At 38.6% G+C, this 13,323-nt stretch overlaps 1 protein-coding gene and 1 long non-coding RNA gene across 2 annotated transcripts in view; one reads left to right on the forward strand and one right to left on the reverse strand.

Moving 5' to 3' along the window:
• Nucleotides 1-13,323, forward strand: part of LOC113928672 — an 85,734-nt gene that overhangs the window by 67,066 nt on the left and 5,345 nt on the right. Inside the window, exon 3 of the long non-coding RNA XR_003521925.1 lies at nucleotides 7,293-7,349. This is a non-coding gene — a long non-coding RNA (uncharacterized LOC113928672). The remainder of the gene's footprint in view (nucleotides 1-7,292; nucleotides 7,350-13,323) is intronic.
• MEF2C (myocyte enhancer factor 2C) overlaps nucleotides 1-13,323 on the reverse strand; it is a 150,662-nt gene that overhangs the window by 27,260 nt on the left and 110,079 nt on the right. Inside the window, 3 exon segments of the mRNA XM_027604537.2 lie at nucleotides 3,716-3,749; nucleotides 3,751-3,764; nucleotides 6,017-6,203. Coding sequence (XP_027460338.1) covers nucleotides 3,716-3,749; nucleotides 3,751-3,764; nucleotides 6,017-6,203 — 235 coding nt within the window.

Genomic DNA, 13,323 nt, shown 5'->3' on the forward strand with positions numbered 1-13,323 from the left:
AATTCCTTCTGGAAGAAAGGATTTCCTAAATGGCTGTACTGAATTCTGAGGGATGACAAGGAGCGCTCAGGAGCAAGAAGAAGCTGAAGGAAAGGAACTAAGAAGGCACACGTAAAGGCAAGTGGTCTCAACAGTTTGTAAAGCAGCATCACAAGGAAGTGGTTAAGAGCATGGATTCTGGAGACAGACTGCCTGGGTTCCACCTTGGGCATTTATTTAACCTCTCTCTGTCCCAGTCTCCCCATCTATAAGAAGGGCATAGTAGGCATATCTACTTTAAAGAACCATCATGAGAATAAATGAGTTACTTTTGGTAAAGCACACAGTAAGGGAAACTTAAATGTTTGCTGTTATTCGAGTGCAGGGTTCTCACTGGCAGTGTCAGAAAGGAAGGTTTAAGACTGCAGAGGAGGGCTGGGCTAGAGATTAGAGGCTCCTGGTTAATTCTGAAAGAGATGGGAAGCCATGTGTGGATGTTGGGCACATGAAGGATGACCTACAATTAGTTTAAGCCTTTGGGAAAAGCTAATTAGTCATGGGGAGAGTGAAGGGGGGATGCAATGTGAAGCAGGGAGACAAATTCGGGGGCTCTGGAAACAGTCCTGGAGTGTTGCTAGGAGCCTGAACCAGGGCAATGGGACAGGAATGGAGAGTAAGTAGTAGATTTAGGAAATACCTTGGACGCAGAACTGGTAAGACTTGATGATTCACTGGATGATGGGATGAAGGAGAGGTATAGTTCAGGGGCTGGATGGGTAAGTTGTTATACTTTATCATCGAGTTGAGCTGAACAAGAGAATGCTTATCTCTTTGGTCTCTTGGTATTTATAAGCATATGCTAATTGTTAAATTTACTTCCCTTCTGCATGGTGCTATTCCCTTCCCCCCTTTTTTTTACAAGTTGAGAGGATCTGATTTTGAAAAAAATACAAAGACTGAAAAGTATTTAATTATGTGCACTTGGCCTCAGAGTTTCTAGCTTTATCAGAGACCTTGAATTTCAATGACAATATTCAAAATTTGGAAGATATCTTTTGGCCATTTTGCCTTAGTTTTCTTTTCTGAAAATGCAGAGACATTCTGGCTGGCCCTTGTTTCCCCTGGTGTTATGTGACTCTCTGACATCAGCATAGATATATTCCGCTTTGACACATGATACCAGCGGGTTTGAGATAGAAGGGCAAGACGGCTGAGCCTGTAGCAGGACATGACAGAAAAGCTGGACTCTACTAAATGGCATCTGCAACAGGTGTTTCTTTGGAGCCAGAGTTAGGAAGGGCTTCTTCCTCTATTTTTAAAAAGTGGGAGTAACTCACAAATATATACAAAATGGGAGAGTTATATGCTCATGGCTATAAGATACATTCATCCAGATAGAATGTTTATTATCATCAGGGTGGAACAACTGAGTGTCTTTCTTTTGTTTCCTTCTATTTTTGAAGCAGAAGATTCTCACATCTGTGGCAGAGGTCTTGATGTAGGAAGATAAATTTGCTATGCTCCTAAGATTTGTTTTAGCTCAATGACGCTATAGCCATACGTATATGTGGCTAACTTTTACACTTACAAGACTGAGTGTCTTCTCTGTCCCTGGAGGGCCATTAAACCTAGCAGGCTGTCAGAGAATTGACAATGACAGCATAACTGAACAACCAAACACTTATTTTCAATAGAGAATCCTAAAACATTCTAGCTATTAAGCAGAACCAAGAGTTTATTTCCATTAGGACTGAGTAACTCACCTGCCCCCATATGTTTTTTACTACATCTAATAACTTTTTTCCACCACTATTGGCTGTTCCTATAAAAGCACTGAGATACTGGATAAAATATCATAACATCTAAACCATTTTTTTAAAGTTATCTTTTTCTGGGTCTTTGTGACAACCAGTTCTTAGTCCTTACCATTCTCTCTAACCAAGACTTGAATCCAAGCAACACTGGTCTGGCTTTGATCTGGTTTTGTAATTTTGAGGGAAAAAAATGAGCACTTTGTTTCAATAATCAGAAAAATAGTATATTGAGTTTACTCATTAATTTGACTCTACCTAATTTTTTAAAAGGCAGATAAAAGAAGAAGCTAGTACCATTGATTCTGCTTGTTAATTCACTGTGTAGTCCTAATACTTTTTCTTCATTACTCACTGAATTAGTGAAGAGCCAGTATCAGAAGGAGAAACATTACCCCCAAATGAATATATTTATAAAAATGTTTTTTGTATGCTGATTTTTTTTAAAGATTTTATTTATTTATTCATGAGAGACAGAGGAGGAGAGAGAGAGAGGGAGAAAGAGAGAGAGAAGCAGAGGGAGAAGCAGGCTCCCAAGGAGCAGGGAGCACGATGCGGGACTCGATCCCAGGACTCTGGGATCATGACCTGAGCCAAAGGCAGATGCTTAACCATCTGAGCCACCCAGGCGCCCTGTATGCTGATTTTCTTTATCTCTTTTCTTATAATTAGCAGGCTATTATATTTGACCTTGGCAAAATATTTTAATTAGGTCGTCCATGGATATTTCGATAAGCTTGAATTTTTTTTTGACATTTCAAACATAACCTTGTGTCATTCATGCTTTGTCTCCTACTATTTTAAATGTATATCATGTTCCAGCTACAGGAATTTACCATGGTTACTTGTTATGCCATAGTGAACTGTGGGTTTGCATTAAAAACTACTGTGCTGTCTTACCTCTGCACTGAAAATGACATCAATATCTCAATAATCACAATAATATGAATTAATATGGAACCCTGGAGAAGTGTGACCTATAAGATGATTGGACATAGTGGAAGAAGTTCTTAAGAGCTAAAATATATTTAAATGGCTTTTTGGGGGTACACTATGTTTCATATTCTCTAAGAGCTCATTTTAATGCCAAAATTGGCTTAGTTATTAACAATATTGCTGAGTGGTTATAATCTCGCTTCCTCCATTTTATTTTTTTTTAAATTAAAAAAATTTTTGAGATTTTTAAAAATTTATTCATTTGAAAGACAGAGAGAGAGCAAGTGAGCAAGAGAGCGAGTGAGAGCAAGAGCAGGGGGAGGGTCAGCGGAAGAGGAAGAAGCAGGCTCCCCGCTGAGCAAGGCACCCAATGTGGGGTTCGATGCGGGGCTCGATCCAGAATCCGAGAATCATGACCTGTGCCAAAGGCAGATGCTTAACCGACTGAGCCACCCAGGCACCCCTCCCTGCCTCCTTTTTACTTATTTATTTTTCTTATTTATTTATTTATTTTTAATTTAAATTCAATTAAATTAACACATAATGTATTATTTGTTTCAGAGGTATGCTCCCTCCTTTTTAAAAATGTATTTTTCCTTTAGAAACATATAGGAGTTTAGTATTTCTTTGGGTGGAGAGAGAGTCCCATTTAATGTGAAATGATTACCAGAGAATTCAATTGGCAAGTCTTGCCAAAGGTACTTTTGTGTCCAGAGATGGTATCTAGGATTAAATTGGTTTGATCAGAGCCCTCACTTCTGATTATGTGGACTAGCTGAAGTTTAAGAAAAGTTCTAGTTAATAGTCTTCTTCTAAGTTACCATCCATCCACTCCTGCTTCATAATAACGCTTGAGAAGTTCTGGGGGACATTTTCCCATGCGTCTCACAGATCTCCCTATACTGTTCAAAGGACTTACTCCCTGCACATCGCCCCGTAAAGGAATCCTGAACAATGATACATGCTGTGGCCCAGAAGTCTCCACTCACCTGCACTGGTGCCTGCACCGGATGTGAGGTCTCCCACCCATCAGACCACCTGTGGATTAAAGAGAAAGATCACATGGAGGAAAGGCTACAGGTCCAGAGAACAACACACTTTACCTTTAGCAGCCACAGTATTTTGGCTCTCCCAAGGGTCAAATTTGTAAAATATTACCTAAGTTGGAAGGCTGACATTTGTTTTATTATGACATGCTGAGCTCAAACATTAAACCTACATTCAATCACTGACATTTTGCAGAATCTTTCTAAGAAAGGTTACATTAAAAAAATCCAGTGTTTAATGGTCTCTGATTTTCATTTTTGGATGTTTATAGAAAGTGAAAAAAAAAAGGACTAAGGTTTACTGTATGTTCAAATAACCATACATTTAATGTTTAATTCTTTGTAAATATATTTTTATAATTAATTTTGTAAAATGCTAATTGTCCAGAACTTTGGTCATTTCATGGAATCTACCCACAGTGAATGACCTCATTTACTACCTGAATTTTCCTTACTGACACAATAAAGTAGGTTTCATCGGCTACAAATTTAGAGAGGTATGCTTACTCACTGCTAACTTAAATTTGCAATGTTAAAATATGACAGCTGGGATGTTTCAATAAGATACTGAGTATATTAATTACTGTTAGCTTTTAAGAATAAGATTTAGCCAAAAGAACAGAATATTAGCTGGATTCTTTTCTTTCTTTCTTTGTTTTGGAAAGGAAGGTGGGGGGCAGAGGGAGAGAGAGAGAGAGGACAGTCTCAAGCAGTCTCCACACCCAGCATGGGGCCCGACGTGGCACTCTGTCTCACAACCCTGAGATTGTGACCTGAGCTGAAAATCAAGAGTCAGGTGCTTAACCAGCTGAGCCACCCAGCCGTTCCTCAGCTGGATTATTTCTAACTGATCCTAAGTGACAGTCTATAATTATTAGTTTGTTCTGGTTTTGAATTTGAAGAAAATATTCACTATATTTTCAGAAATGTTTGTTACTTCCAATCAAATAATATTTTGGAAATAAAGTATGAAATTCAAAAAAATAAACGAGCATGAATTTATCAAACAAGGAATTCAACTGTGTTTGAGTATGATCTGAAAAAAATAACATACGGTTATTGAAAATTCTTATGAAAAATTTCAATCATATTCAAAAGTAGAGAGAATGGCATAATGAAGTCCTTTATACACATCTCTCAGACTCAAGATTTATTATTTGGTTGATTTTGATTATATTTTCTATATAAAGTTTCTGTACTAAATAGTAATACATGTTTAAATTATAAGGCAGATATTGAAGTATTCTCAAGGAAAAATCCTTCCATGAATAAATTGCTTTTAACACAGTTATATGTGCTCAAGACATATTAAAAATTTCCTATGGAGTGCTTTTTTAAAAAATAAAATGTAATATATGGTTTGCTATATGCAATTTAGAAATACAATTATTTTTGGTGCTTCTTTTGGAGATATAAAGGAATTGTTTGGTTATATTCAGTATACATTTACTTAGTTCCGACTGGGAAGCTGGCAAACCAGGAGGAATTTCTTCCCTTCAAGATTCTTTAAATCCAGTGGGGAAATAGACACATATTCAATAAAGCACATTGTATTGTATTTTGCTTGATCTGAGTATGAAGAATGGTTGAACTTTTCCTGAGCAATAATTTCTTTTCTCTGGGACACCGTGAATTGCACAACAGTAGGGATTTCTTAGAAGTGTTGAGACAAATTTGTGGCAGGTATATATGTTCTTATGATGTACTCTTAATTTCATTTCTGACTAAGTTCTGTTTTTATTTCACACTTCTTAAGTTACACTATTTTATCATATTTCTTTTCTGCTTTAAGTCCTTTGTGGTATAAGCTTCTGTATAAACAAAAAAAGCCCAGAATATAAATAACTAGATGGCACAAATGCTATCAGAGGACACAGGGAAAGATTTCACAGAAGAAGTGATGGTTGGCTAAGAGGAAGAAGGAAAATGGCATTTTAGGCGGGAGGAGAGCAGAAGCAAAAGAATGGAGACAGGATGTTTGACTTTCTGTTTGAGAAAGTATGTGGTTAAAATAGGGCCACATGAGAGATTGGTGATAGTCTGAATAGATAAATAGCAGATTATGGAAGATTTCAAAAGACAGGCTGACGAGGTTGCAGACCTAAAAGGGGGTGGATATTAAGCAATGAGGGAACATAACAAACGGAAAACTGGAAAAGTCTACAGCTTGAAGATATCATACCCTTTTGGCCAACAGTGGCTCCTTCCAATGATTTCTAACACTGCATCTGTATGAGGACATACCTGTGTTACCTGCACTTGGAGGTCGATGTGTCACACCAGGAGACATACTGTTTCTCTGCAGAGAAGGGTGGGCCAGTGGCAAAAGGTTGGGGTTTCCCAGTGAGCTGACAGGGTTGCTGTATACCAAACTGTTGTGGCTGGACACTGGGATGGAGACTGGCATCTCAAAGTTGGGAGGGGGAACAGCCTGTAGGAGCAGAAAAAAAAGATATTGGTAAAAAGAAAGAAGAGAAACAGAAGCCCTCAAGTACAGATAAGCCTTTACTTTTCCAAGAAAAGTTTCAAATTCCAAGCTGCTTGGTGTCTAGAAGACCATTAAGAAGAGCTCTCAAGATGTTCAGATCATAAATTGATTTATTTAATGTGCTTAGAACTCTTTGCAACTATTAGAAAACGTTTCACTTTTGTTTAAAACAAAGCCCCGTTTCATTAGACTCCATTGTCTTTGAATTCCATTCTATTAAGTAATAATTGTTCATTTGTGATGTCTGAATCTGGTACCAGAAATGAATGCAAGATCAAAGGTGCATGATTGCAATGACTTCACAGAGAAAAAGGAGGATTAAAATGCAAACCAGAGTCTTCGGTTTAATTGCTTATTGAAGCTTATTTATGCAGAAGTTTAATGATATAAAATCATCTCCAAGCATGTGAATAGCATATATACTTTATTATTTTTAAAAGTCTGTCTTTTGAGAGTAACTCTAAAGATAATAGACATTTTAAGAGACAGAATTCAACAGAGCATGTATCATTCAATAGTTTATATTTTTAAAATGATAGTTCAGAATATATGTTATACTTTATATTTTGGGGATGCACTGACACTGACAAATGGCAAGACCTCTATCTCAAAGGACAAAGCTGGCAAATATTGAGTGAAATGAAGTCGTGTGTATATCTAATTAGAGTAATCAGGTCCCAATTATTGATATTTTGGTATTATTTTAACAATTTAAGCAAAATCATGCTTATTTCTCTGCTTGTGCTAATCATACCTACAACTTCCTTTTTAAAAAATGTTTAACAGAAATGAAAGTACTGCTTGAATATATTGCCAGAGGACTCTGGTGTCAGAGCATACAGCATTCTTACTATGAAATGGGTACACGTGCGTGTGTGTGTAACTATCTAATATACCTATTGGAGACAGGGTTTATATAGAAGTCACTGTGTAAGTTTAAATGCCTATGTGCATGTGACTCAAAGGTTTTTATTTTTATTTATATTTTTATCGTTTTTCCCAGTAATCTTAACATCGTCTTTCCTTTGCTAGTTGATTGGCTGGCCTGCATCAGATGTCATGCTCTGCAAAAGCTGTTTAATCCTGGTGGTGAGTTCAATACTACTCTCTATTTAGGCTTATGCTCTCTTATTCTTTATTTTTCCTATTTTCTTTTCTTCCATGATCTGGACATGTTGCTATTGACAGAAGCAAATGTTTCGTAACTCTTTTACATGTCTTTGTTTTACAGGGAAATGAAAATGTTGAAGTGCTTTATTAAAACAGTCATTCTTTATTAAGACTTTATTTTAAGCAGAGTAACAAACAATAATTTTGGATAAACATCATGATACAATGAAATATAAATGTTGGACAAGACATCTAAGAATGAATTTCCAGAGGCTCAGATTTTCAGAGCCTTTTAAACAACGAAAAGTATTAGTGTATGCTGTGAAGTAAATGTCTGTAGAATGAATGAAATATTGCATTCCTGTAGTAAAAGGCCAAATAAGAATTACTTAGAATACCTAAGAAAACGAAGGTAAGCAACTGTGGTAGGTGTTCTCTATTTGCCCCTCCAGATCCACTCTTCACTGCTCTGGGCCCAAGAGGCTGACTGTATCTCCAGACCGCAGCCACCGGGCTCCCCCTGCCCTCTGGCTTCAGCTGGGCCAGTGGAAGCACCAGCAGAAGTCCAGAGAGCAGGAGAGAAGTCAGGGTGTTTTGCTACGGTAGCATGCTCCCTGCGGAGCCACGGGCTGGCAGAGGCTGCGTTCCGCCAGCGAAGGTCACACCTCGTTTGGGGTCACGTCTTCTACAGACTTAGATCTTGCTGTGCTCTGGTATCTTTTCTGTACTCTTGCTCCCTCAGGGCTTGGTTATGGTAACAGCTTCCAGGTTGCAAGCCCTAATATACTTCACCATTCCTTTGGGTTTCACTGAACTCTACCTATCTTCAAACAGTCCTTTTACTAAACTCCCTTCAATGACTGTGTTTTCCCCCAGAGCCATAATGGTGACTCTCTAGGTCTAGAATAGTGGTACTCTACAGGGGTGGACTCCCTCCCTAGGGAGCACTTTGGAAATCTGTGGAACAATTCTGGGGTGTCACAATAACTGGGGGGTGTGGCTGGTATTTTCTGGGTAGGTAGGCAGGTATGCTGTAAACCCTGTCATATGTGGGACAGTTCAACACCACAAAGAATCATCTCTTATCCCATTCAACTTTCAAAAGCCCCCACTGGACATTTATATGTGTGAAAAATCCCATTGACAATGATGTGAGTCAGAACTAACTTTGTTCTACAAACACAAGGTATTTTTATACATTGAAACACGGATTTTGTTATACACTGAAATTTCCAGAAATGCAATTACTGTGTGCATTGAGGGAACATTCTACTTTCTTACGTAAGGAACTTGGTCAAAAATTTTTCACCATCTTGGAAAGTCAGGTCACCAATGGCAATTCTGCTTTTTAATTTGGGTTGTAAATATAGCACACTGTTTTCTCTTAACTCATTCCATTAGAAAAGTGTTCCTCTACCCCTTCACTGAAAATCCTCTTGTCATAGTCATTAATAACCTTCAGGTTGCTAAATCCAATGGAAACTCCTCAGTCTTCAACTTGGACATGGCTGTCACTCCTTCCTGGTAAACATTCTTCCCTTTCAAAACTCTGGGCTTTCCCCCCTACCTTGATGGTTTCTCCTCAGCTTTTGTTGCCAGTTCTTTCTTTTCTCCCTGATCTCTGAATTTAAGAGTAGCATGGTTCTTTATCTGCGGCTCAGATCTCTCTCCTTATTCAGCCTGGCATATCCAGCAACGACCTCAATACTTCTACTTGAATGTCTAATAGACATCTCAAAATCAACTCCAATCTACCTCCACTCGTACATTTCTTCATCTCCAGCTGATGACAATGCTTTCAATGGCACAGAATAAAATCCTTGGGAGTCCCCCTTGAATCTTCACTTTCTCCCACACCTGACATCGAGTCTACCCAGAAATCCTCTTGGTTTAACTTCCAAATATACCCACTCTCCAAACACCTCTCATTCTAATGGTTACCATTCTGGTTCCAGCATCATCACCTCTTGCCTTGATCACTGGTGTCACCTCCTAAAAGTTGTCCGTTTCTATCCTTGCCCTCCTTTTTATTTTCAATCTAGCAATCGAATTGATCCTTTAAAAGCACAAGTCAGATGATGACACCCTGTGAGAAGCTCCCACCTTACTCAGAGAGAAGCCCAGCTTCTTCCAATGTTCCATAAGGCCCCATAAGTTCCAGCTCTCACCGGGCTTCATGATCTGATTTCCTATTGTCCTCTTCCTCACTCCATGTCCATGGCTAACCCCAGCACTTCCTTCAATTTTCTGCTCAAAATCTGGCCTTCTCAAGGAAGGCCCCCTTGACTACCTTATTTAATTGTACAGCTTGCTTTACCCCCCATCCCTCTCCCGATCCCTTTCTCCTGCTTTTCTTTCCTTTGTAACATCACTTATGATGTTGGCCAAATAATGTTCCCTTTCATCAAGCTGCTAGAGCGCTTTTGTTGTAAGGGAATGCAGCACGTAGTCTACATTTTATTATATGAGTTGAATATTTTTCATCAAAGGAGAATTTTTAGGAAGACATTGTACTAATATGAAAATACAAGCTTACAATATACTGTATATTATTTACTGAGCAGGCACCATAGTATATAATTCACACACATTATGTGATCCAACCCTTTCAACATCCCTTCCCTATGGACATAATCCTTCCCTTTTTATATCGGTAAGATTAAGTGGCCCAAGGTCATCTAACTAGTAAGTGACTGAGCCTGTTGCTTTTTCCATTAAATCGTTGTGTGACACAGTATAAGTTTTTGGATAGAAATAAAATACTGCAGTCAGAAATCATACTGTGAAGTGAGTATGGGCTTCATGTTAGCAGCTTATTATTTGTGAACCATGAAAATAATGAACTAAAAGGGTTCTCATGACATGTGGCTGAGCGTCCATGTTAGAGTGAGCTCTGTGCTTGTAACTGCCAGGGTGTGACTGAGGTCTCAGGAATAAAATAAACCTTCAAGACTCCTCTCTTCCGTATTTACTCAGGTTTGGTATTTTAAAGCTATCTTTTAGCTACAAATATTTTAATCTGTATTCACTCTTATTACTTATAAATGTTTAACTATGACTGGGTACTTAAGGATCTGCTATAAAACTACTTCTCCCCTTGAATATTCTACAGAGTGTTGAGTGTCTCAGTAGGGAGCAAAGCCCATTTCCTCCGACTACATGGACATCCAAAAGAAGAAAAATTATCAATAATTTTTTCATAAAATCCGAACCACCCTAATAACTGGTTCAGTGAAAATCTCTCTGCTCCTCTCTTCCTCTGACCGTCATCCCAAAGAATTATTCAGTTTCCAGCATTCTGAACTGTAAACAATTTGATAAGTATCAAATTCTCTTGTTGACTGGTTAAATAGCAGTCAGATATAACTCTGATACTGAAGCATATTTCAAAAAATCACAATTTATAAAATATGCTAACATCTTTTTGCATTCTATCTTTTGCTTTCTTTCTCTGTATGTATTAGGAACTGGCTAAATAGTTTTAAAGTCGAATTATAAGCTTAAAAATGACCACACTGAAGACATAGCTCAGAGACTCAGAAAGAACAACAGCCTTTATATCAGAAATCTCAGTTGCAGTCCAGTTGTGTAATAAATTTCCATTTAACCAGGCAAGTCATTTAATCTCTCTTGACCTGATCTGAGACATGAATGCAAACATAAAGAGACCAGTAATTAGCTCTAAACATTTTAGGGAATGCAGAGGCTACAAAAATGTATAAATGTTTATAGGAATTTGGCATTACTTATTTTCTTCTTGATCTTTCAAAATTAGGGAACTTAAAAGCATCTCTTTAAAAAATTTTTGTCTAAAAATTGGAAGCCAGAAAGTAGTTAAGAACTCCCAACTTGCATATATCTCAGGGCTGGGCTCCAAATTTTAGAACACTCAAGACAGGTAGGAAGAGGGAATTTCAGGTGATTAAATAAAATGTTGTAGGCAGGACTACTATGTAATTTGCAGGGCCCGGGCCAAAATGAAAATGTGGAGCCCCCTGTTGAAAAATTATGAAGAATTTCAAGATGGCGATGGCAAAGCCTACAAAAGCAGGGCCCTATGTAATTGCACAGGTCAGCCCTGCTTTAAGATATACAGGCATGAGAGCTAAAAAGCTTTTAGTGTCTATCCCTGAACAAAATGATCATGGTTATTGAAGTGAGTCATCGTGGTCAGAAAGGTATCTGAACTCTTACCCAAAACCCACTATTTTCCCCAAACTTACCACAAGGAAAAGTCCAATAAAAAGTTAAATAAAATATTTTTAATAAAATATTTTTAGTTAATAGGCCCTCTTTTATTTAATGTGAATGACTGGACTGAATCCCCTTTTTGGGCCGCTAATGATACTCCCTTTCAATCAACCATGACCAGGCTGCTGAGAACCGACAGAGGGGGAAAAAGAAATCACACAACTCCACTTGCTGATATCCACATTCCCTCAAGGTTGCCTGACAACTCTGGCCTGTACTCGCTCTTTCCCATCTAATTCCCGATTTCTTCCAATGTCTACAACTTCATCATTCTTGGTCCTCTCTCTAGCACCTACTCCCTCCCTATCTATAGAAGCTAGGTTCAATATAAAACACAGAAATCACTAGGTGGTCACATACTTAACTTCACTCTACCCACCTACCACCTTAACTAGGTCATGGGTCTACCTACAACTCTGTCCTGTTCCAGGCCCCAACCTCCTTCCCTTCCTTGAGTAGCCCACCACTGTAACCCCACTGCACCAATGCCTTTGATCTTTTCTTTCCTGCAAGCGTTTGTCCTCTGCAGATAAATAATCTCCAGAGCTTTTCCTTTTAACTCTTTCCTTGATCCTAGTTACAGCAGTATTTCTCTCTTCAGTCTGTTATTTGAAGAACACACATGCTATTTCCACTTCCTCCCTTCCCGTTCACTTTCAACCAATCTTGCAACCACGTCTCCTTCCTTCAGCCCATTTCCTAATTCCTGGTTCCTCAAATGGAACTGTTTTTTTCTTGCTGTAATGCCCAGCATGAACCGTGGCAAACCCCACATGAGGAAATGCTGGTCAACAAGATTCCAAATCATCCATGAATTATTTCATGTAATTGAGGAATATGGGCATAAATTATATTGTAACAGGTGATTGCAATATTAAATTTTCTATTTTAAAAGGGAAACTCTTCAAACTGGGTCTCTGAAATAGAAAAACAGTCTTGTAATGTTTTTAAAGAGGTGGAGACACTCTCTACATACAAAGGGCAGAGTGTCCTTGCCCTGCTTTAAATGTTTTAGCAGCTGTGGAAACTTTCAACAAAATTTACTTCCAGCAACTGAAAGCAATGTGCGAAAACTGGGCTTTTCATCGTGGAGACTGAAGCACTTACTAAAGAGATGAAAACTCAGAGGCACAGCTAGGAGCTGTGTAGTCCTTCTCATAGCCCGGCCTATAAACTCTCATGTGGTTTTCATCCCCCGCCACACACCACTGCACCTCTTAAGAAATCATGTATCCTGATTTTGAACTCTTTACAGGACAGGATGAAATACTGTGAGGGAGTCCAGGTATGCATCACACCTCCTTCTCCTAAAGCATGGGAAAAACGATCCAGTGTGCAAATATGGGCATTCTCCCAGAGTCTCGACGGGGGGTAGGGTGGGTGGGTGGGGGTTAAAGCTTCACACATTTAGGATCACGGCCATGGAGAGTGATCCGCAGTATTACATATAGACTGCCCTTTCTTAACTGTGCAGGGGATTCCTCCCATCTGAGACACCTACAATCTTATCTTCACAAACCTTTATGCCCGGCACCTCTAAACCGGTGTATTGTATAGCAAGTGAAACTCAGCCCGTAAGAATTAAAAATTGGCCCAAAGGAGGGGTTTCTTTCCTTCTTCTGGGCAAGATAAAATCTCAATGGGCATTTTATCGTTTAAGAATTCCGGGTATAACAAGTATGCATCGCTGCATCTGATAGGA

The sequence above is a fragment of the Zalophus californianus genome, chromosome 5 (assembly GCF_009762305.2).
Source record: "Zalophus californianus isolate mZalCal1 chromosome 5, mZalCal1.pri.v2, whole genome shotgun sequence".
NCBI classification, from domain to species: domain Eukaryota; kingdom Metazoa; phylum Chordata; class Mammalia; order Carnivora; family Otariidae; genus Zalophus; species Zalophus californianus.